Source organism: Rosa chinensis, chromosome 1 (assembly GCF_002994745.2).
Source record: "Rosa chinensis cultivar Old Blush chromosome 1, RchiOBHm-V2, whole genome shotgun sequence".
NCBI lineage: Eukaryota > Viridiplantae > Streptophyta > Magnoliopsida > Rosales > Rosaceae > Rosa > Rosa chinensis.
The window spans coordinates 30,685,423-30,710,774 of NC_037088.1; the positions used below are offsets into that span (position 1 = coordinate 30,685,423).

Below are 25,352 nucleotides of genomic sequence, written 5' to 3' on the forward strand. Positions count from 1 at the left end.
AACCACCCAGGGCCGTGGGAATGGCGCCAACTCCTATGGGGGACGCCACCCAAGTGCAAACAATGCACCTCAATTAAAGGGAGGAAATCACAATGACATGTGTCATCGATGTGGATCTAGTGAGCACTGGTTCAAACAATGCAACGCAAGCAAACAATTAGCTGCGCATTACAAGGCATTTAGAGACTTCAGAGAGCATGAAGCCAATTTTGCCGAAAATATAGAAGAAGATGGTGATGATGCCGACGTCAATCTCACCATAGCGGACTTCAAATCTGACAAAGAATTGCACAAGGATGCTGCAGATTTTGATTAGTATAGTCCTTTACTTTTCCAAGAATTATGTAATGGCAATTATGCCCTAAATCAATAAAATGACTTATTGTATTAACTTTTTCCCTCTAGGCGTACTCAAGAGTACTTGTGATGTCTAGGCAAGGTTTGATCTGAGAGAACGGTTTTAAAAAGTGAGCAACGCTCCACCAAAATCTCGCCTTACCTTACCTGGTCACAACCAAATTGAAATTACCGAACGGATTAAGTGACTACGATTCGTCTACTATTTGATTTTATATTGGATTAGATTTTAGTCAAGAAATTTTGATGTAATCATTGGCTATCATTAATAAAGTATCGACTTATTTTATTCAAATGTCTTGGACATATTCTAAATTCGAACTTTATTATTTTTCAGTATGTTTCCCGGAGAGCTCGAATGCCTCGTGGATAGTGCCACTACACATACCATCCTTCGAAACAGGCAGCTATTCCTATGGATGGCGCCTACTCGATCTTCTGTGACTACGATGGCTGGACCATCTCAATTGATTCATGGTCGAGGACCAGCTCAATTTATGTTGCCTAATGGCACTACTTTGAATGTCACCGAAGCTCTTTATGCTCCTAGGGCAGGAAGAACCCTATTGAGCTTCAAAGATATAAGAGCCAATGGTTTTCATGTGGAAACACATTGTGAGAATGGACAAGAGTTCCTTTGCATCACCTCTAATGACTACGGACATAAACGAGTCTTAGAGAAACTTATGTGTCGCTCTAGTGGGTTGTATGCAACCACTATTCGAGTCATTGAATCCAACCATGTCATGAGAGATGATTTATGGGATTCCGACACATATAGGCTTTGGCACGACCGTTTGGGACACCCAGGTCGTGACATGATGATCCGTATATTAAAGACTTCACACGGACATCCCTTTTTCAGAACGAAAGGAAGTAAAACTCGAAATTTGGATCAAGGAGGAGCACCTGCGCCTCACGGCGCCTTCCCCCTTCAAGTCCGGCCACCACTAGCCGGCGCCGCCATCCCCCTGCGGCTCCAGGGTGGCTTTGACGCCACCCCTGCTCCCCTGACTCCAATTTCTGCTTCTAAAGTCAAAAGTGACTTCATGGCTCAACCAACATCCTCATTGGTTATTTCGAAAGCCCATTATTCGTTCTGCAAAGCCTGCTCTTTAGCAAAGTTAGGATCGAGACCATCCTATGCAAAGGACACCAAAGAAAATATACCATTCTTGCAAAGAATCCAAGGTGATATTTGTGGACCTATTCAACCATCATGCGGACCATTTCGATATTTTATGGTATTGGTTGATGCATCGACACGCTGGTCACATGTCATGTTATTGTCCACAAGGAACGCTGCATTTGCTAAACTCCTAGCACAAATAATTAAGTTAAGGGCTCACCACCCTGATCATCCTATTAAGTCTATAAGATTAGACAATGCTGGAGAGTTTACATCAAAGACTTTTGATGATTATTGCATGTCCATTGGGATTGATGTTGAACATCCTGTTCCTCATGTTCACACCCAAAATGGTCTCGCAGAAGCCGCCATTAAACGACTACAAATGGTCGCTAGGGCATTGGTAATGCGCACCAATCTCCCTATTTCTGCTTGGGGCTATGCAATATTGCATGCAGCTGTGCTTATTCGTCTGAGGCCCACTGCCACTCAACCCTTTTCTGCGTCCCAGATGGTGACTGGGTATGAGCCTAATGTCTCACACTTACGCATATTTGGATGTGCAGTTTATGTGCCAATTGCGCCTCCACAGCGCACCAAAATGGGTCCTCAACGACGATTAGGCGTTTACGTTGGTTATGATTCTCCAACGATCATCCGCTACATAGAACCCTTGACAGGCGATCTCTTTACCGCAAGGTTTGCGGATTGTCACTTCGATGAGACAGTCTTCCCATCGTTAGGGGGAGATAAGAACATCAATGTTCAACAGGAACGACCGGAATTGTCGTGGTCTGTCCCCACTCTGTCTCATCTTGATCCCCGAACTGCACAGTCTGAAATTGAAGTGCGGAGAATTCTCGATCTTCAGAACGTAGCAGAATCGATGCCTGATGCGTTTTCTGATATCGCTAAAGTGACGAGATCACACATACCTGCTGCAAACGTGCCTGCAAGGATTGATGTCCCTAAAAGTAGAGGACATGACGCCAACTCAAGAGTGCATGAGCATGGCGCCAACGTCCCATCTCTCAATGATGGTGACGTTATGGCTAGGCCCACGGCTCCTGCCAGGAAGCGCGGGAGGCCCATAGGTTCGATGGATTCTCGCCCAAGAAAGAAAGCGAGTTTGGCACAGAATAATCCATTAATCATCGATATAAATAATCCATCTCATGAGAATTTTCCGGATTATGGTTATGTCCAAGAGACATCATTGGGGGACGCTCCAATGTCAGAACCAACTCCAGAGAATAGAGAGATCTCCATAAATTACACTAGTGTACATGAGATGATGGATAGAAATTCTATGGCAATTGATGATGCATTTGCATATCATATTGCGAAAGGGATTATAGAATATGATGATATCGAACCTCGCTCTGTTGAAGAATGTCAACGAAGAGCAGATTGGCCTAAATGGAAAGATGCGATCCAGGTTGAATTGGATTCACTAACAAAGAGACAGGTATTTGGGCCTGTAACGCAGACACCCCCAAGTGTAAAGCCTGTTGGCCATAAATGGGTCTTTGTTAGAAAGCGTAATGAGAAAAATGAGGTGGTAAGATATAAAGCCCGCCTTGTGGCGCAAGGTTTCTCACAACGCCCTGGAATCGACTACGAGGAGACATATTCTCCCGTAATGGACATTATAACGTTCCGCTACCTTGTCAGTTTGGTAGTTTCCGAAAAACTTGACATGCAGCTTATGGATGTGGTTACAGCATATCTCTATGGGGATCTAGATTCAGAGATATATATGAAGGTTCCAGATGGACTTCAATTACCCAAATCAAGTGGCTCTAAACCACGGAGCGCGTTTTCAATAAGATTAAAACGCTCACTATATGGATTAAAACAATCCGGACGGATGTGGTATAACCGTCTAAGTGACTACTTGATTGGGAAGGGATATATTAACAATGAAATATGCCCATGCGTGTTCATTAAAAGAACAAGTTCCGGATTTGCAATCGTAGCAGTTTATGTCGATGACATGAACCTAATTGGAACTCTAGATGAGTTGAAGGTAACTGCTAAATACTTGAAATCCGAATTTGAGATGAAAGATCTTGGGAAAACACGGTTTTGTCTCGGTTTAGAACTCGAGCACCGTAGTGATGGAATCTTGATCCATCAGTCTGCATATACTCAGAAAATCCTAAGGCGCTTTAATGAAGATAAAGCAAAGCCTACGAGTACTCCCATGATCGGCCGTAGTCTTGAGCCCGGAAAAGATCCGTTTCGTCCAAGGGATGAGGACGAAGAACCATTAGAGGCCGAGGTGCCCTATTTGAGTGCAATAGGCGCATTATTGTACTTAGCTCAATGCACAAGACCGGATATCTCATTCGCAGTGAACTTGTTAGCTCGACATAGCTCTGCGCCAACACGCCGCCATTGGATTGGTATAAAGACAATCTTTCGATACCTAAGAGGTACGATTGATATGGGCCTATTCTATCCCTACAGAGAGAAAAGGAATGACGGAAAATTGGGATTGGACCCCAAGAGGCAAAACGCCCCCGTCCATGGAATGGCCGCCGGCCATGTTGCCGCCGCCGGCGCCGCCACCGCTCATGGTGGCCGGCGTCCTCCTATCTCCCTCCATCAAAACGACAATGATGTCTTGATGGGTTTTGCTGATGCAGGGTACCTCTCTGACCCTCACAAAGGTCGCTCCCAAACAGGTTATGTCTTTACCATGGGAAGCACTGCGATATCTTGGAGGTCTACAAAACAGACCCTTGTTGCTACTTCCTCAAATCATGCAGAGATTATTGCTCTACATGAAGCTGTACGTGAATGTGTATGGCTAAGGTCTGTAATTCGACACATTCAAGGAAGTTGTGGTTTGAAGTCTACCACAGATGAACCTACATGCATTTATGAGGATAATGCAGCTTGTATTGAACAAATGAAGTTAGGTTTCATCAAGGGCGACAACACCAAGCATATATCGCCTAAGTTCTTTTATAATCAGCAACAACAATCACTTCTAAAGATTGAAGTGAATCAAATCCGATCAGAGGATAATGTAGCGGACTTATTCACTAAGTCGTTACCTAAATCCACCTTCGAGAAACATGTGAAGAGCATCAGATTGAGAAAGTTATCCGAACTCCCACGATTGTAGCAATCAGGGGGAGATATCGACATCAGGGGGAGTTATGATGTCTACATGTTCGATCTCGAAGAGTGAAGGACGTGTTGTGCTCTTTTTGTCCTTCGACCAGGATTATTTTTGTCCCACAGGGTTTTTGTTACCTGGCAAGGTTTTTAACGAGGCAACGGATGAAGCGGCACAAGGGAGAGTGTTGAAGGAAAATCAAGTTTAATGTGCCTTATCAAACTAGGAATAGGAATAGGAGAGAAGGTTCTAGATTTCCCAATCCTACACGGATTGGTATTCCTTGTAACATTAGATTATGCACTTTGTAATCCCTATATATAGGGCTCCTATTCTCTATAATGAAAGACATCTCTCTCATCAATCTCTCTCAAATACCAATATACTTAAACAGATTTGCTATTAATTTCTATGTTTTTTTGGCATTAAAATGAATTTCGTTTTTTATTACTGTTGAATATTTAATTGTGGTTATGGGACATATTCAATAAATTTTTCTTAATGATGAAATACTTTACATGATAAGGTGGTTTTGATATATTAAAGAACTCTTTTAATTTTCCAAAATAAAAAGACTACCAAAATTACTGTTATATGTGCAAATTTAGTTTATAACTGGACCTCCCCAAGAAATAAATCCTGGTTCCGCCCCTGAAACTAACAAGCTTGATCAAGCTAATCCAGATTATATTTTGTTAAGGTTTTGCTAGTACAGATTTATCTTGTTAAGTGAAATCATTATTTGTCACTATATGTTCTGCTGGAGTGATGGCTTGCATATTCATACATTATGTACAGTTTATGAGAATGATATCTTTCAGAAAATAATTTGCATGCTTTGACACCTTTGTTAAAACATGAAAACATATACAAAATTGGACTTATAGAATCTATTTAAACTTTTTTACTCAATTTGATTCCTTTTTTAGAACATGATGTTAATTTCCACTGGTAATCCAGACTATATTTTGTTCTTGTGCATGGTTGGTAGAGTGATGTAGCAAGTTAACTGGAATCATCAAATGTCACAATTAAAATGTTTTTCTGGAATGATAGCATAGTTACATTATGTACAACTCACGAGAATGATAATTTTTTTTTTATAGGAAAATAATTTGCATGCTTTGCCAGCCTTGTTAAACAATAAACTAGGAAAAATATCATACGAAATTGGACTCTTCACTCTATAAATGACAATTCATCGATTGCACTATTTATTTTGTTAATAAGAGATGTTTGATTCTTTTGATCATTTTGTTGAGTAGAATTATAGAATGAGATGTTGGAGAAAATTAAAGTTTACTTATTCGATCTCCATAATAGAAACAGTGGTGCTTATTAAATAAAGATAATAAGCTACTGGTTTGTTAAACAGCGACAAGCGTGGCCCGTGGCCCACCATTATACCGATACTGTCCCAACTTAACCACCCATTAGGTGTTGGTTATATTTTATTTGTCACTTTTCCAATGTGGGATCTTTCCTCTCCAACACGCCCTCTCACGTGCAACCTAGCTCTAGGTATGCACGTGGAATTAATTGACAAACCCAATTCCACATTGGAAATCGGGTCACAACCATTATAGCGATACTGTCCCAACTTAACCACCCATTAGGTGTTGAGTTTTAATCACAAAAGGCCTCGGTACAATTAGGTGAGATCCACCCACTTATAAGTTATATTTTATTTGTCACTTTTCCAATGTGGGATCTTTTCTCTCCAACATGGTTCTAATTAAAGCACCAACTTAGCTCTAAATTTAACTTGCAGGATCAAACTGAGATCCACCCACTTATAAGTTATATTTTATTTGTCACTTTTCCAATGTGGGATCTTTTCTCTCCAACATGGTTCTAATTAAAGCACCAACTTAGCTCTAGATTTAACTTGCAGGATCAAACTAAGATATGAATGTACCCAGAACACCTAGCTAATCATGCATATAAAGTTATAAACCCCTTGATTTCCTAAAAAATGCCAGGCATGAAAGCTGATCACAATGAAAATCATTATGACAAGCAATGAAGCATATAATCAGCATGACATATACTTCCACGTTATAATTATCGACCGATAAATATATAACAAGAATACCTTGGTCATTAATCTTGAATGGCATGAATTTGGTATTATTTATTTGTATTTTCATATGAATGTAGAAATTGTAGTCATTGCATACTTCTAGCTTTGATGGTGACAGAACCAAGGAATTTGTCATTGATTTCAACTGCAGAAATGTAGTCCATGACCTTTTCTCCAGATGCGTTTGTCTTCTTGTTTATCATATCATCTGCAGCAAGCTTCGCAAGTCACAACGGGATACATCAATTGCCTTTGGAGTAAACAAGCTCTAGATCAAAGCTCTTCTGTACTGCAAGAATATCTTAATTAACTTTGCCTCCAAAAAGCGGTAGTCATATCTCATAAGAGCAGCAGGCCTTCCCTTTTAAGAAACTCCATCTTCTCATCACATTATGCTGTTTTTAGGCAGCTCACATCATTTGCCGCTTTCCTTTATGCCATTTTGTAACACATATAAGAGCGAGACTTCAAAGTCTACAATCTCCGTTTCTCTCATGCACAACATCAACATGAAGGCAAAAATTTAAACTTCGGCCAACTTCTTATTCCCAGGAAACATAATCACCACAGTCACAAGCTCATATATGTGAATGAAACTGTAGCTCCTTCACTGACAGCAAAGAGATCATAGTCCTGGTCGCTTGCATGTGCCCTCAAGCTTAAGAAATCTACACATAAAGAACCATGCCATCGATCATGATCTTGACATGGAACGTTTCTGTACAAATATTGTTTATTGTTACACTCAGCAGATTGTAATTCCCCATCTGTTTTTTTCCTTATAACACAGAGACCTGGATTCAACTCCATCCATTGATTATTCAGTAGAGGAAACAGTATCGAAGACGGCTGTCTGCTCTTCGGCTAATGAGAAAAGCTTTTGTGATTCCCATTTTACAATGCAGCACCAAATCAACATTATTTTCAAAGATATGAACTTATGAAATCTGAAAGCTAATCTGGGTGTTCATGCTGTTAAAAAAATCATGTAATTGTTCGGCAACTAAACCCTGTTGGTCATTGTGTTAAGAAGTCTACTCATTGTGACTTCAGGTTTCTTCATGAATTCCTTAATTTACTCAGGATTAGGATGACTAATGAACTTTCCTTGTAGGTGTAGATTACGTTTTCTGTATAGTTGTAGGAGTGTTTTTCCTATTTGGACTACTCTTGTATCTCTTTATAATCCTCCTATTTTGGAGATGAGTAATAATTGAAGCATTGCAGACCATTGAACCCTTGAAAATTACTTGGTATCAGAGCCAGGTTCAAACCCTTGAACTTGCACTGTATTTCTTTGAAACCCGAAATCCGAATTCCGTAAAACATCACAAACCCCATTGAAGTCAAACCTTGCCAAATACTTCTGTTTGATTTACTACTAGGCGACAAAGTCCTCCTGTAATTGATTAAGACTAGCCCACAAAGTCCAATTGCATAGTTTATTTACTCAAACAAAGTCCTGCTGCATTGTTTGATTAAAGTTGAGCCGACAAGTCCTGCTGCACTCTTTATTGGTCACGTGCAGCCATTTGCTTTCTGCTCAATGGAAGACGACGCTGCTACCCTTGCACTCCACAACATGCCTCCAATCATCAACCATTATCATATCATTGCTCAAGATAACTCGACGTTTTCCACCGGCGTTGCCTTGAATGAAACCAACTACACCATATGGGCACTGCTTATGAAGATGAGGATTGGAGCACGAGGAAAGGTCGGCTACCTCACCGGAACCCAAGTTGCACCAAACAATGAGAACTTCGCTGAATTTAAAGTTTGGGCCACATACAATGAAAAAGTGAAGAGTTGGCTCATTGCTTCCATGGAGCCATCACTCATGAATCGATATATCCGACTTCCAATAGCCAAAGATGTTTGGGAAGCTGTTGAGAAGACCTTTTATGGTGATTCGGACGAAACTAGGATTTTTGAATTAAACAAAAAGTGCTTCGGAGTGAAACAGAATGGCCGGACTCTTCCTACCTGCTACAATGAATTAGTGGGAATGTTTCAGGAGATTGATCAGCATATGGCCTCTCAAAATAACACAGTGGCCGCAATTGTTCAAGAAACTACTGCCATGACACAGATGCGAGTTCACATGTTTCTTAGTGGACGCGATTCAGAGTATGATCAAGTCCGTGGTGAGATCCTGCGCAAAGACCCGAAATTTGACTTGGAGCAAACCTATGCCTATGTTCGAAATGTGCATTCTGATAGGCAGGCAATGGGACACTCCTCTGAATCCTCTGTCATGGCTGTCCAGCGCAAACGGGGTCCTCTCCCAGGCTTCTCAACTACTCCACAACGCTGCCCTTCAAGTAAAACAAATCCATATGTAAATACAAAGTGTCCGGTATGTGGAGATGTGGGTCATAGCAAGCAACGGTGCTATAAAGTAATTGGCTACCCTGATTGGTGGGATTTCACCAAGAAACCGCAGAAGAACCTTGGAAAAGATGTTGTAGCTACTATAGAGGAAGAGCAACCATCTAATGCCTCTGGTAATGTAGCACAGTTAGGTATGAAGGGTAAGGTATCTATGAATAGTTCTTGGATAATTGATACGGGTGCATCTGACCATATGACTAATGATCATAGCCTCTTGAAAACATTGAAACCCTCCTCTCAAAATATTGTTTCTACTGTTGATGGTACTCCAACTCCGGTTACCGGAGAAGGCTCGGTTGTCCTATCTGACACATTAACCCTTGATTCTGTGTTGGTTGTTCCTTCCTTAGCATATAATCTCCTCTCTGTTGGCCAAATTATTCTAGCACTAGCATGTATTGTGACTTTTTATCCATCTTTCTGTGTGTTTCAGGACATTCTGACTCGGTAGATTCTTGGTTATGGTGTTGAAAGGGGGAAACTCTACTACTTGGATCTGACAAAAAGTGGAGAGCAACAGTTGTTGGGACAAGTGAATCAGGTCAATGGGATAGAGAATGCTAAGGCAATAGTGTGGCTGTGGCATTGTCTTTTAGGTCATCTATCTTTCAATTATCTTAAGAAACTGCAACCGCATTTGTTTTCAGTTGTTAGTGATTCGGATTTTCATTGTGATGTATGTGAACTGGCTAAGAGTCATCGAATTTCATATTCACCTAGTCTTGATAAAAGTTCCGTTCCGTTTATGAAAATTCATTCTGATGTCTGGGGTCCTGCCAAGATTCCTTCTCTTTCTGGAGCATGATATAATGTAACTTTTATTGATGATTGTACTCGTATGATTTAGGTGTCTCTATTGAAGAACAAGAGCGTTGTGTGTTCCAAGTTCAAAGATTTTCTCAAGATGGTGTCTACTCAGTACCAACAGGCTATTCGAGTTTTCCAATCTGACAATGGCGGAGAATATGTTAATGGTCCTTTGCATGACATCAAACCTCAAATTCATATACCCCCAGCAGAATGGATTGGCAGAAAGGAAGAATCGACAGTTACTTGAAGTTGTCCGTGCTTCTTTGTTTGGCATGCATGTACCTCGTGAATATTCGGGAGAAGCTGTGAAGTCTGCTGCCTGCATCATTAATCGTACTCCTTCTCGGGTGATTGAATTTCAAAATCCTTAGCAGCAACTTTAGAAACTTCTTTCACTTCCGTCGTTACCAAACCTTGAGCCTCGCGTGTTTGGCTGTGTAGTCTATGTTCATATTCCCAAGCCTCAACGCAGCAAACTTGATCCCCGTGCCCATAAGTGTATATTTGTTGGTTATGTTGAATTCCGAAAGGGTTATCACTGTTATGATCCACTTACTGGCACTATACATGTCTCTCTTGATTGATGTTGCGTTTCGTGAATCTGAGCCTTATTATTCAGGGGGAGGTTCAGAGTCTTCCCTTCAGGGGAGAGAGGTTGTGAAGGAAATCCTCGAGATTTATTTGCATTTGAAGAGTTTGAAGAATTAGAAGCTTTAGAATCAAGATTTGGAGTTGGGAATTCTCCAACTGAAAATGAAATAGAAATCGAGGCCGTAGGAAACGAAAAAGAAAGGGAGACTGCTGCCGTGGGGCCCTCCACCTGCCAAAGAGATAATGATGTTGTCGTGGGACCCTCCTGCCAAAGAGAGAGTGAAGTTGCCGTGGGGAAAGAAAAAGATGATGAAGAAAGTGGAATAGGAAAGATGATGCCATGGGGTCAAGTGGAAAAGAAAAGGATGATGAAGAAAGTAGAAAAGGCCGACATCATAATCTGTCAAATAGGACAGATGCAGCACGCCAAGTCATCAGTGAGGATTTTCAAAGTCTATCAGAGTTCTTCCCCTTCTCTACACTGTCAACTGAAGAATCCGCTGCGAATGTTCCTCCTCAGGTACCTTTAATTTCAAATGAATCATCTGGGGTAGATAATATTGAGCCTAGGAAATCACAGAGGGTTACCAAGAGTATTCCTAATAAACAATATGAACCAGACATCAAATCCAAAGCTAAATATGCTATAGCTAATTACATGTCTAACTATAGGTTGTCTAGGTCACATGCACTTGTTGTTAATCAATTATCCACTGTATCTATTCCTAGTAGTGTACAGGATGCTTTGGCGGACCCTAAGTAGACTCAAGCGATGAATGAAGAACTAGAGGCTTTGCAGAAAAACTTGACTTGGGAATTGGGATATTGTGACTATGCCAGCCGGAAAGAAGACTGTTGGATGTCGATGGGTGTTTCTTGTAAAACTTAAAGCTGATGGAAGCATTGACAGGTACAAAGCACGATTAGTTCCCAAATGATATACCCAACGCTATGGAATTGATTATGAAGAGACGTTTGCCCCTGTAGCAAAGATCAATACGGTTCGAATTTTAATTTCACTTGCAGCAACTAAAGATTGGCCTCTACATCAGTTTGATGTGAAGAATGCTTTCCTCAACGAAAACTTGGAGGAAGAAGTGTATATGGACATGCCACCAGGGGTCAAAAATATGCCTTGCGATACTGGCAAGGTTTGTAAGTTGAAGAAGTCTCTGTATGGTTTGAAGCAGTCTCCTCGAGCTTGGTTTGGAAGATTCTCCAAGTCTGTGAGGATGTTCGGGTACAGACAAAGCAACTCGGATCATACCTTGTTCATCAAGCGTAGTTGGGGACGTAGTATCGTTCTAAAGAGTTTGAGATGAAGGACCTTGGGCAGTTGAAGTACTTTCTTGGAATCGAAGTTGCAAGGTCTAAGGGGATTTCTTTGTCCCAACGTAAGTATGTACTGGACTTGTTAGCTGAGGCCAGGATGCTTGACTGCAACCCTATTGAGACACCGATCGAGATGAACCATAACCTCGCCATCTATCCGGATCAGGTTCCAATTGATAAAGGAAGGTACCAAAGTCTAGTAGGGAGGCTTATTTATCTTTCTCATACTAGGCCTGATATTGCTTATGCTGTGAGTGTGGTTAGTCAATTTATGCATTATCCCAGTGAAGAGCATATGGATGCAGTGTATCGTATTTTGAGATATCTTAAGATGGCACCTGGAAGAGGTTTGTTGTTTGAAAAAAAGGATGAGTTGGAAGTTGTGGGGTACATGGATGCAGACTGGGCTGGTGATAAGACGGACAGACTGTCCACATCTGGGTATTTTACATTTGTTGGAGGAAACCTTGTGACTTGGCGTAGCAAGAAACAGAAGGTTGTTGCTAGGTCAAGTGCTGAAGTTTAATTTCGAGGTATGGCACATGGAGTTTGTGAGATGTTGTGGATTCGTAATGTGTTGAAAGATTTGGGTTTTAAACTCAAGAAACCTATGGACTTGCATTGTTATAGCACATCTGCTATTGAAATCGCTCGTAATCCTGTTCAGCATGACCGGACTAAGTATGTGGAAGTAGATCGGCATTTCATTAAGGAAAACCCGGATAGGAAGATTATCTGTTTTCCTTTTGTGTATACAGAAGATCAATTAGCAGATGTTCTTACGAAAGGAGTGTCAAGGAAAGTGTTTGACAACCCAATTGACAAGTTGGGTATGATTGACATCTGTGCACCAACTTGGGGGGAAGTGTAAACTATTCTCTAAATATTTACTTTCCTTGTAGGTGTAGATTACGTTTTCTGTATAGTTGTAGGAGTGTTTTTCCTATTTGGACACTCTTGATGAATAATACAATTGAAGCATTGCAGACCATTGAACCCTTATTTTCTACTATTAAAGCCTATATATTCTTCTACTACTATCGTAAATGATTCAAACACGGGATTGTGATAATAGAATTCACTCAACCTTGCCTGATATATAATCCCCTGCCTTGCGTTGCTTCTGCTTACTGAACAATGGAGCTTTGTGGTCTTAACTTATGTGCATTTTTGCCTATATACCTTCGTGTGCCCTTCTCCAACACACCATTCTTGCACATGCACAAATGGAACTGATCTATTGGCTTTGCTCAAGTTTTTAGAATCCAATCAATCCATACTTGTAGAATCGCTGTAAATCTGTATGTAATTAGGATTTTATTTAATTAGAATATCCTGTAATTATGGAAAGATTGTTTCCTATTAGAGTTAGACTACTCCTTTGTATTTGTATATATATCCCCATTGTGGGATGAATAGAATTATTGAATTAACCCTGAATTGAAGTATTCTTTTCTACTTGGTATCAGAGCCTAGTTCAGTCCTTTGAACTTGCGCTGCATCCTTTGAATCCTGAACCCTGAATCCCGAAGAATACCACAAACCGCTGCGTACCACCACCGTTGAAATCAAACCATCCTGAATTTCAAACCACCATCACCCTACCTTTTTTTCCAAAACATTCATATCCATCTTGAAACCCTTGAAAATCCAATCCTGTGAAAATCATGAATTTCTCAATGATGCAATCAGAGAAACAGGCTATGGGGCATTCGGTAACTACCGAATTTTCTGTTATGGCCCAACGCAAACAGGGTCCTTTAGGCTTCTCAGGACCTTCTCCACACCATCCTCTAGGTAAACCAAATCCATATGCAAACAAAAGGTGCATTATCTGTGGGGAATTAGGTCATAGCAAGGAGCGGTGCTATGAAGTGATTGGTTACCCTGATTGGTGGGACTTCACCAAGAAACCGCGAAAGAATCTGGGCAAGGCTGCTGTTGCTACTAAAGAGGAAGTTTACCTAGACAATGCCTCCGCTAATGTAGCGCAGTCAGGTATGAAGGGTAAGGTTACTTTTAATAGTACATGGATAATTGATACAGGTGCATCTGACCATATGACCAATGACCCAAGTCTTGTGAAAAACCTTAGACTTTCCCCTCAAGACGTTGTCTCTACTACTGATGGTACTCCAACTCTGGTCACCGGAGAAGGTTCTATTGCTTTATCTGATACCTTAACCCTTGAACCTGTCTTAGTTGTTCCATCACTAGCTTATAATCTCCTGTCTGTTGGTCAAGTTATTTTAGCTCTTGCATGTATTGTGACATTCTATCCGTCTTTCTGTGTGTTTCAGGACATTTTGACTCGACGGATTCTTGGTTATGGTGTTAGAAGGGGGAAATTATACTATCTGGATCTGACAGAGACTGGAAAGAAACAGAAGCATCTTTTGGGACAAGCTAATCAGATCAACGGGGTAGAGAATGCGAAGGAAGCTGTATGGTTATGGCATCGCCGTTTAGGTCATCTATCCTTTCGTTATCTTAAGAAGCTGCAACCTCAATTGTTTTCAGTTGTTAGTGATTTGGATTTCCACTGTGACATCTGTGAACTGGCCAAGAGTCACCGTATTTCATATTCACCAAGTCTTAATAAAAGTCCTGTTCCTTTTATGAAGATTCACTCCGATGTCTGGGGTCCTGCGAAAATTCCTTCTCTTTCTGGAGCTCGGTATTTTGTAACATTTATTGATGATTGCACTCGCATAACATGGGTGTCATTACTGAAGAATAAGAGTGATGTATTTGGAATGTTTACCGAATTTCACAAAATGGTGGCAACTCAGTATCAACAATCCATCAGAGTGTTTCAATCTGACAATGGTGGAGAGTTTGTGAATGGCCTTATGATTGAGTTTTGCCAGTCACATGGAATTCGTCATCAAACCTCCAATTCTTATACTCCTCAACAGAATGGTTTAGCAGAACGGAAGAACAGGTAGTTGATGGAAGTTGTTCGTGCTTCCTTGTTTGGCATGAATGTACCTCGGTCCTATTAGGGCGAAGTAGTGAAATCAGCAGCATATCTTATCAATCGTACTCCTTCCCGGGTGATTGAGTTTCAGAATCCTCATCATAAGCTTCATACACTTTTGACCATCCCTTCTATGCCTAATTTGGAGCCCCGGGTGTTTGGGTGCACAACTTATGTTCATATTCCCAAGCCTCAACGTAGCAAGCTTGATCCCCGTGCCCGTAAGTGTATATTTGTTGGTTATGTTGACTTCTAGAAGGGTTATCGATGTTATGATCCTCTTACTGGCACTATACATATATCTCTTGATGTCTCATTCCGTGAATCAGAGCCATATTACTCAGGAGGAACTTCTCAGTCTTCCCTTCAGGGGGAGAGAGGTTATGAAGGGAATCCTTGTTCTATTATTGATTTTGATGTCTTTGAAGACTTGGAAGATTTGGAGGAACGATTTGAAGGTAGAAATTCTGAAACAAGGAATGCGACTACCGAACAGAGTGTTGTAAATTCTGAAACAGAAAATGCGACTGCCGAACGGAGTGTTGTGAATTCCGAAACAAGGAATGCAACTGCCGAATAGAGTGTTGTGAATTCCGAAACAGAGAATGCAACTGCTGAAACTGCCAAACAGAGAGTTGTGAATTCCGAGACAGAAGAGACGACTTTTCTGGATAATTTGAAACAAAATCAAGACGTATCTGAAGCTCACACACAAGATATTCCCCCTTCTGCCTCACCAACTGAAGATCCCAGTCAGAATGATCCACCTCAGGTACCCCTAAACTTTAATGAGTCTTCTGAGTTAGAAAGTGTCGAACCTAGGAAATCACACAGGGTTACCAAGGGAATTCCTAAGAAACAATATGAACCAGATATCAAAGCCAAAGCTAAATACCCTATAGCTAATTTTATGTCTAACCATAGGATTTCTGGGTCACATGCACTTGTTGTTGATCAATTATCTACTGTATCTATTCCTAGTAACGTGCAGGATGCATTGACGAATCCAAAATGGACCAAGGCGATGAATGAAGAATTGGAAGCTCTTCAGAAAAATGCAACATGGGAGCTAGTACCTATGCCGGTTGGAAAGAAGACTGTAGGATGTCGTTGGGTATTTACTGTGAAGCTTAATGCAGATGGAACTATTAATAGATACAAAGCGAGGTTGGTTGCCAAAGGATATACACAACGCTATGAGATTGATTATGAGGAGACTTTTGCACCTGTGGCAAAGATTAATACTGTCCGGATTCTAATCTCACTTGCAGCAAACAAAGATTGGCCCTTGCACCAGTTTGATGTGAAGAATGCGTTTCTTAATGGGAATTTGGAGGAAGAAGTGTACATGGATATGCCCCCAGGTGTTAAGAATTACCCAAGTGATGTTGGCAAGGTGTGTAAATTGAAGAAGTCTTTGTATGGCCTAAAGCAGTCTCCAAGAGCTTGGTTTGGAAGATTTTCAAAGTCCATGAAAGCCTTTGGATATAGACAAAGCAATTCTGACCATACCTTGTTCATCAAGCGCAAGAATGGTAAGATTACAGCTCTTATTGTGTATGTTGATGACATGATTGTTACAGGAGATGATCCGAAGGAGATAAATGAATTGCAAAAGTATTTGTCAAAGGAGTTTGAAATGAAGGATCTGGGACAACTAAAGTATTTTTTGGGTATTGAAGTTGCAAGGTCTAAGAAGGGGATTTCACTTTCACAGAGGAAATATGTTCTTGATTTACTTGCTGAAACGGGGATGCTGGACTGCCGACCCATCGAGACACCCATTGAGATGAATCACGGACTTGCTATCTATCCTGATCAAGTGCCAACTGATAAAGGGAGGTATCAACGTCTTGTAGGAAGGTTGATTTATCTTTCACATACTAGACCTGATATTGCTTATGCTGTGAGTGTTGTTAGTCAATTTATGCATTGTCCTAGTGAAGAGCATATGGATGCAGTCTTTCGTATTTTGAGGTACTTGAAGAGGGCGCCAGGTAAAGGGTTACTGTTTCGAAAAAAAGATGAATTGGAAGTTGTTGGGTACACAGATGCAGATTGGGCTGGTGATAAAATGGACAGACGTTCTACATCTGGGTACTTCACTTTTGTTGGAGGGAACCTTGTCACTTGGCGTAGCAAAAAGCAAAAAGTCGTTGCCAGATCAAGTGCAGAAGCTGAGTTCCGAAGTATGGCACATGGAGTATGTGAAATATTGTGGATTCGTAATGTCTTGAAGGACCTGGGTTACAAGCTTAAAAAGCCTATGGATTTGCATTGTGATAATACAGCTGCCATTGAGATTGCACATAATCTAGTTCAGCATGATAGAACAAAGCATGTGGAGGTTGACCGTCATTTTATTAAAGAAAATCTTGACAGAAAGGTTATTCGCTTTCCATTTGTAAACTCAGAGGAGCAATTAGCTGATGTTCTTACTAAAGGAGTGTCCAGGAAGGTATTTGACAGCTCAGTTGACAAGTTGGGCATGATAGACATCTATGCACCAACTTGGTCTATCATGCCCAATTTGAGGGGGAGTGTAGAATCGCTGTAAATCTGTATGTAATTAGGATTTTATTTAATTAGAATATCCTGTAATTATGGAAAGATTGTTTCCTATTAGAGTTAGACAACTCCTTTGTATTTGTATATATATCCCCATTGTGGGATGAATAGAATTATTGAATTAACCCTGAATTGAAGTATTCTTTTCTACTATACTCACCAATTAACATGGGGTCATGAACTCAGGAGTGACTCTTTTCAGCAAGATTCCTCAGCAAATTGATCATTTGTTCTGACTGCGCCATCTCAATCTAAGTTGCAAACTGTTGGAGGGGGCTGGGGAATTCCAGTTAGCCTGACATTCTGCTCAGAATTGAGCTTCAAACCTCCTTACCCCCAAACTTCCATTAGAGATTGGCTAATTGTTGAAACTTGTGACCCTTAATCTTTCCATCTCAACAGTGTGACGTGGGATCTTCCTTGGGAAATCTCATTACCTTTTCTTGGGACACGGAACAATTTGGTGGGCATGCTTTCAAACTTAAGTTTATACTTGCTGTAGTGGCTGGAAGTTCTTTTAAATTTTCGTTATTGTTGGCTCTTTACCAAAGGAGAAAACCGCTTAAGAAAATATCAACTGCAGTCCTGTCAATCAACTCCCTCTCCAAGGTTTCATACGAGGAAATTTATAAAGCGACAGGTGCATTCTCTCCAAGCACTCTCATTGCCTCAGGTGTTTTGGCTAGCGTATATAAACGGTAACCAGATCAAAAAAATGCACTTGCTATAGAGGTCCTCAACCTTCAACCAAAAGGAGCTTCCAAGAGTTTCATTGCTGGATGCAATGCACTAAGAAATATCCGGCACACAAATCTTGTGAGGATCTCAACTTGCTGCTCCAGCATGGATCATAATGGCAATGATTTCAAAGCTCTAGTTCTTCAATAACCATATGTCAAACGGAAGTTTAGAGGAGTGGCTGCACCGAGAACACCAATCAAGGAGTTTCGATCTTTATCAAATATTATCTCTATTGATGTGGCCTATGCATTATCTCATCTTCACGACCATAGTAAGCAACAATCATTCACCACAGAAGAAATGCAATCAAAGCACAAAATGCCTTTCTTTATCCATATGGCTCAAAATGCCTTTCTTCATCCATAGTAAGCAACAATCATTCACCATAGAAGAAATGCAATCAAAGCTCAAAATGCCTTTCTTTATCCATATGGCATCAGACGCTAATTATCTTTGATTAACAATTCCAATCGAGCAGCTCTTCTTGGATGAGACATGTTATCAAACAGTCATAACTTCTGAACAACACCTGAGTTAGTCACCCACCTCGATTTTAATAACAAATCCATATTTTCTGCCTAATATCTCGTAGCAGAATTTACAATGTAGCAATGGCATGAAAATAACTAACTATAATGCAAAAGAAGATGCATTTTCAGCTCTGATATGGAACGCACTATCTATCTGGCCCTAAAATTATGGTAAATACAAAAAGATATAACAACTAGGTAGTTTCTCTCGCTTGTTGTATCAAGGGCTAGCGGTAAACTCGAACTTGGCCCTGTACCAATGTTTTTATGAATAGAGATGTATTAGCCACTAGAGTTTCTGCATCTTGTCTAACGAGTATCAATCATAGTATTTTTCTTCTTTTTGTCTGATCTTTCAACATAGTGATACTCCACAGGAAATAAGCACCGAAATTGACGTACAGTTGGGGTTTAAAAAGTGGCAAAACAACGAGTCTTTGACAGTCTGCTGAAGAATCAGCCCAGAAATTAACTAAACTCCACTGACCAACATGCCACTTCAGTCCATCCATTGCATTTATGAACACAAGCCTGATCCTATGTCATGAATTTGGAGAAGTGACACCTCATAGTACCTGTTAAAGAGAGTGAGATACGTTTCCAAGATCAAAACCAAGGCCGAGTCTTTTCCAATAAACTCGGAATAAGTAATACTGGGAAAAACAATTTCCAGTAGATAGCTACCAGAAACCACATTCTTCTCACTACTGGAGCAATTCATTCTGCAAACAACCAGGGAAAAGAACTAGTCAACTCTCAATTCTCAAAAGAAATCTCACAAATCCTCTCCCTCCAATATGACATGGGTAGCTGATGAAAGCCAACAAAGACCTCGCAACTATGCATAGATTCCCCAACAGCAATGGTTTTGCAATAAGATAGCCATTTCTCATTTTAGACTTCTAGTGACAAATGATAGTCATTAACTCATTACCTACTCTTGTATATTGATCCATAAAAGTAGAAGCCAGAAACTGGCGCTTCAATTATAAATTACAGACCAAGTTCTACATAACTTCCACGATATCCCAACAAACCCACATTATGCCATCCCATGCATGTGCCTAACCAGAAGGTAGCTATTGAACCAATCTTGACAGCAAAATTTTTTTTAAAAAAAATAATAAATAAATAAAAAAATTGCCAAACCATTTTAGCTTTCACCAAAACGGCAGTCATAGATCCAAAGAATGCTACCAAGAGCATATGTACCACTGAAAAGAGAGTCACTTATGAATGAAAAATCAATCGCAAATATTTGCTGGCCTATTCAAAGATATGAAGTAAAAGTGCCCTCTGGGTATTTTGAACTATTATTTCCTTTAAAGTAAGTCAGGAAAGGATTACAGACAGATTATATATGATACTTATCATGAAGCAACCAATTTGGTGGGTCAAAATTTCAACAATTACCTGTCTATGAACCACAACTACAGACTGAATGATGTTCCAAATACCATTGTATGAGATATGAGAAAGTAGCAAAGTAGAAGTAACAAAAGTATTTCACAGACAGTGACACAGTGATTGATGAAAGATAAGAGTGTGATTTCCCACAAGCACTATAAACCATACCTTTGCCATGCCAGTGGAGATATCAGCAAGATATATCTCACAAAACAAGTTGTAGTGTAAAAAAAAATATATATATATATATAAATAAATAAATAAATAAATAATCTCTGTGAATCACTCAGTTCCGTAATTTCCACTGGACAAAAGGAAACCAAAGTTACAAGCAAGAAAGCTAACCACTCTTAAAAACAACATGAACTGGGGTCGTCAGACACAGGGACTTGTCAACTGAAGATATAGCTGGTAGACTGTCGACAACATTTCAAGTATACAAAAAACATTAGCATTCCTGCTTCCTTTAAGAGTAAATTTTACTGATTTTCCTTGATCTTATGCAACAATCTCAGAGAATATAAAGTCAATTATAATCTCAGAGTAACTAATCAAGTATCTGCGAGAGATTACTGTCAAATAAGACTGTATACAAGATATACTCACAAGAATGTTCCACTATCCCATAAAACAGAAGTCCCAAGGTCCAACTTCTGCTAAGTGAACCAATAAAGTACACTGACCAATCAAATTTTCCAAGGTTTCAAAAAGTGTATGTGATCTCTTTAAGCCTCATTTTGTCACCTGGATGCTGAAGGAATACAGCCACAAAGCATCAAATTAAACATTGTCCACATGCCCTTGAGAATATGTTTTCAAATCATAAAAAACCAACCAATTCTGACTCCTTGCCTGCTGGAAATCTGTCCTGGCATGCTCTTCATATCTTCATCCCCCATTAGCCTCTGTGCCTTTTACCATGTCATTCATTTGGTTTATCTCTGATAACTAGATTCTTCAGCAACCCTGCACCCAACCTTGAGATGATTCACAGCCAACCAGCCCAAGAATGGTATCCACGCTCCATGACCTCCACTGTGGAAATCCATTCAAAATCTGATAGTCCCAGGACAAACAACTGTGGTGCCTATCCATGGCAAATCACTCCCCATTTAGCAGTGAAACTTACCAACCCACTCACCATTGCTATCTTTATCAGAACACACATTTACAATGATCAGTTTTGAGCTTGAACCATCCTTGAGAGAGCATAAACTCTGTTTTACTTTTATGCAGAGTATTATGTCTGTAAGCAGCGGACCAGTGAATAGTAGCTCGCAAGATATATTGATATACAGCTGAGTTCAATGGTGATATGGTTCAATTCAGCTCTTCATTTACAGTTCCATATATGTCATAAGGCAAAGGAAAACACTACCCCAACATAACCGCTGAGATCTCAAATTTTCACCCAGCCAATCCTATTAGTCTGAGACCATGGGGACATCAGGAGCCACCTATAATTCTAAAGCATTAGGGCAACACTGAAACATGAGACATGGATCCATACTGCCAAGAACATAGTGTATCTAGAACATAAATTCAATTTCCTTTGCACATAACAACCAAAATAACAAGCTTATCAGCCAAACAATGTCTTCCTGACCAGCAGACTTAACATCCTCTCTAGCAGAAGCCCTCACATTCCAATGATTGCATACAATGGCATTCATCATTTAAAAATTCAGCAACACAAACCAAAAAATGAGATAGTCCAACTAATTAAGCCATAGTTTCCACATATTCAGAGGCATCCTCATCAGCCTCATCCCTAGATTCATATTCAGTAGCTTTCATATTCTGAACTCTCATCTACAGTATCAGCTTCTTCCTCCTTCACCATGTCGGGTCAGATCATTATGGAACTCAGAGGAGGAATCAATTGATCCAAATGAAAATATTTGAGTTGCCCAACTCAGGAGCTTATGGCCATAAATGGGATCATCTAACACATTCTTTTTAGAACCCTCTACAACCACACTTTGCTGATGTGCATACTCAACCAGTTTAATAGGAGTCTTATGCTTGGAGAATGGAAGCAGAACCATGGGAATGGTAAATGCTTTCCTTCTGTAGATCCCAGTTCAATGGGAACTTGTTGAATCCATCCGCCTACACTGCTACACGTCTTGCTTTTACCTTTATGTTGGGAGTTACTCCACATACTGCATGTCAATCCACCCAAACGCTATTGCACGTCCTCAAACAGTCAAATCCTTGGGTTTCCCTAGATTCAAAGGCTTATTTGAAATATCTCGCGAAGAACCTGAAATTGAAATGTAATGCCTCTTTATGTAGTCTTTTCTTTATTAACAATTTCTTCTTGTAGATGTTCATTGAAGCATGTACAGAAAAGTTCTTCAAAGATCCTTTTCCTTCTAATTTACATTAGACAGAAGGACAATATGCTAATAAAAAGCCCCGCAAAAAAGTGAGAAAACGAATCATAACTTTAGGAAATATGAATCATTCACTTTTTTTCTTCCATCTTCCAAAAAATTCTACTCAACCAGAAAGAAATTTTGAACCACAATATTGTGTTTTTAATTACTTAAAGCCTATGGAGAAGTTCCAAAAATAATCCAACAAATGAAGTCATACCATCATGTACCGGGTATGTAGAAGCAATGTTGATAGCAATTCATCTTAAGAACCCAGAAAAGCCAGAACGTTTTACCATACACCAAAGTTACAATTATAAATAACAAGCACTCAAAGAGGAAGAAAGCTAGCAAGAGCTATTACCACTGATAAGAGAGTCAGTTCTAAACCAAATGTTCCTCCCAAGTTTTTGCTGAACTATTCACAAAAATTTACGAACTGAAAACTAGCCAATAGATTTATTTGCACTCTTGGTCCAAAAAAAAGAGAGTCAGAAGTGGATTAATAATGTGAATATAGACAATACTTTATCAGGACTCAGGAATCAGCCAAATTTGTGCGTCAGATTATCTTTCTATGCTCTATCTAACTATGTTTTTAGCGAACTTGGCATAGTTTTACACTCTTATGTCAACAGGACACAGCTGAAGCTTTGTTCATATCACTTTGTTTCAGATCAGATAAACAAAACAGAAAACAAAACGAAAAAGATACACACGCATCCACAGCAGAGGAAGGATTGCATTAGCAGAGGCACAAGCCTGTTACTATATGAGGCCCAAATACAGATCAAAACTAAAGATGGCGGCATTATCTTTCAAAAGACTGAAAGAGCATGGCGCAGTAAAGTTGGCTTTTGAAAATAGGCATGCATAAGGAAATGAATGCAATGCTTGAACACTTACCAGCTCATGAACCATTGAACAGTCCAACTATGAATATCCTTCAAAATCTGGAAACACCTGACCTGTAGTAAATTTAAGAATTAAAAGCAACAGCATGGATCAATATGTTAAGAGCCAGATAATTTCAACCGGAAAACTCAATCAGATAAAGCACGCCGTAGTGTATTCAAAACAGAAAAAAAAAAAAATCTTCAGTAGAATCACTCTAGTACCAAATATTACAAAGCTAATACACCCAACATATTTGAGCCCTCAAATGCTTTTTGCCAAGAGAACACAAACTATACATGATCTCTTCAATCAAACCTTCCTGTGTCAGTCATCCAAAGTCTGACAGAGCATCAAATTATTTGTGTATGTATATAACTTCTAAGTTGCTTTTCGGCTAGTAATAAAATCACCAAAAGCATCCAATGCCGCCTCGGAGCTGGCCGGAAACCCATTCTCAAACTTCTGCCGTATCGCCAACGCCCTCTTCTTCATCTCCTCATCCCCCATCAGCTTCTCTATCCCTCTCACAACATCCTCCTTCCTAACCATCTCCGACAAGTCCTCAGCAACTCTGTAACCAACCTTCAAATGGTTCACCACCAATTTTGCATTGAAGTACTGATCACCTCTAACCGGCCACCCCAAAAACGGCACTCCCCGGCCCAACGCTTCCGCCGTTGAGTTCCACCCACAATGTGATAAGAACCCACCCGTTGATGGGTGGCTCAGTATCAACAGCTGTGGTGCCCATCCCCGTATTATCAAACCCCTCTCCCCCACTTTGCTCTCCAACCCATAGCCTGGTTCGGACCCACCCGACCCGGGTTGGATGACCCAGATGAACGGCCCGGTCGACTCCTCCAATGCGCCAGCCAGCTCCGGATACTCTTCCGGAGTCGGACCCACTTCACTTCCGAACGCCACGTACAACACCGACCCGGGAGGCTTTCCGTCCAGCCACTTAACGACGTCGTCTTCGGTGTAGTTCGATTGCCGCTGCTTAGCTCTGATCTGACGGTGGCGGATTGAAGAATCCGACGGCGACTGCCAATATGATTCCGGTAATAGCGGGCCCACTCCCCACGTCGGAATCCCCATCTGCTCCGTCATGTAGTCGATGAACGGACGCTCCAGGTAGTCACACGTGTTGAACATCAACGCTACCGAGCCTTCCACCTCCGGGACCCACGGCGGCCGGTTCCCCGGTTTCGGCGGACCTCCTCCTCCTCCTCCTTTTCCTCCTCCGCCTGGTGGGCCGCCCGGTGGACCGTTCGGACCGCCGGGTGATGGGCCGCCCGGACCGCCACGTGGCGGGCCAAAGGGCTTACGTTTGAGATCGGAAATAGTGAGAGCCATTTCTTCGGGTAGGCCGGGAATTGGGCGGATCTCGTCGGGGCGGATGTCTCCGGCTTGGACCTTCCACGAGCCCCACTCCATGGCGGCGGCGCACGCGCCGAAGGTGAAGAATCCGACGACGGGGACGTCGAATTTCCAGAAGACCTCCTTGGACCAGCCCATCTGGAAGTCGATCACGGCGCAGAGAGCCCGGGGGGCGGTGGCTGGACGGTTGGCGAGGTGGCGGTCGAGGTCCTGGGCGGCTTGGTTGCGGAGCGGGTCGGGTCCGGGTCGGGGTGGGCCGGAAGAGGCGGTGAGTTGGAGGATCTGGGCGAGTGGGTTTTGGGAAAATGAGGAAGGGATGGCGGAGGAGAGAGTGGAGGGAATGACGATGGTGGTGTGGTAGTGGCGGGAGAGGAGGTGGTTGCAGAGCTCCATGCATGGTTGCAGGTGGCCTTGCCCCGCTGCTGAGACTACGAATATCTCTCCGACTCCGGCCATGTTTAGCTTTGATCGCTGATCTATTGTTTCTTGGAAAAAGGGCTTTGTCGGTTTATAAGATAGAGAAAGATAAGGTGACGGGGTTTCTGATAGCTCAGTGTCTCCAACTGAGCTTCAAAGCTGTCAACTTCAAGAAGAGGGGACGTTTGACTCTATGGTTTAAATAGATATTTAACCGTTGGACCG

General features: G+C 41.1%; 1 protein-coding gene across 1 annotated transcript; it reads right to left on the reverse strand.

The window, feature by feature from the left end:
* Positions 1-23,458: 23,458 nt before the first annotated feature.
* Positions 23,459-25,240, reverse strand: LOC112195907 (UDP-glycosyltransferase 73C7). Its single transcript, XM_024336143.2, has one exon. The coding sequence runs from the start codon at positions 25,164-25,166 to the stop codon at positions 23,709-23,711; it is 1,458 nt and encodes a 485-aa protein (XP_024191911.1). The 5' UTR covers positions 25,167-25,240; the 3' UTR covers positions 23,459-23,708.
* Positions 25,241-25,352: the final 112 nt, after the last annotated feature.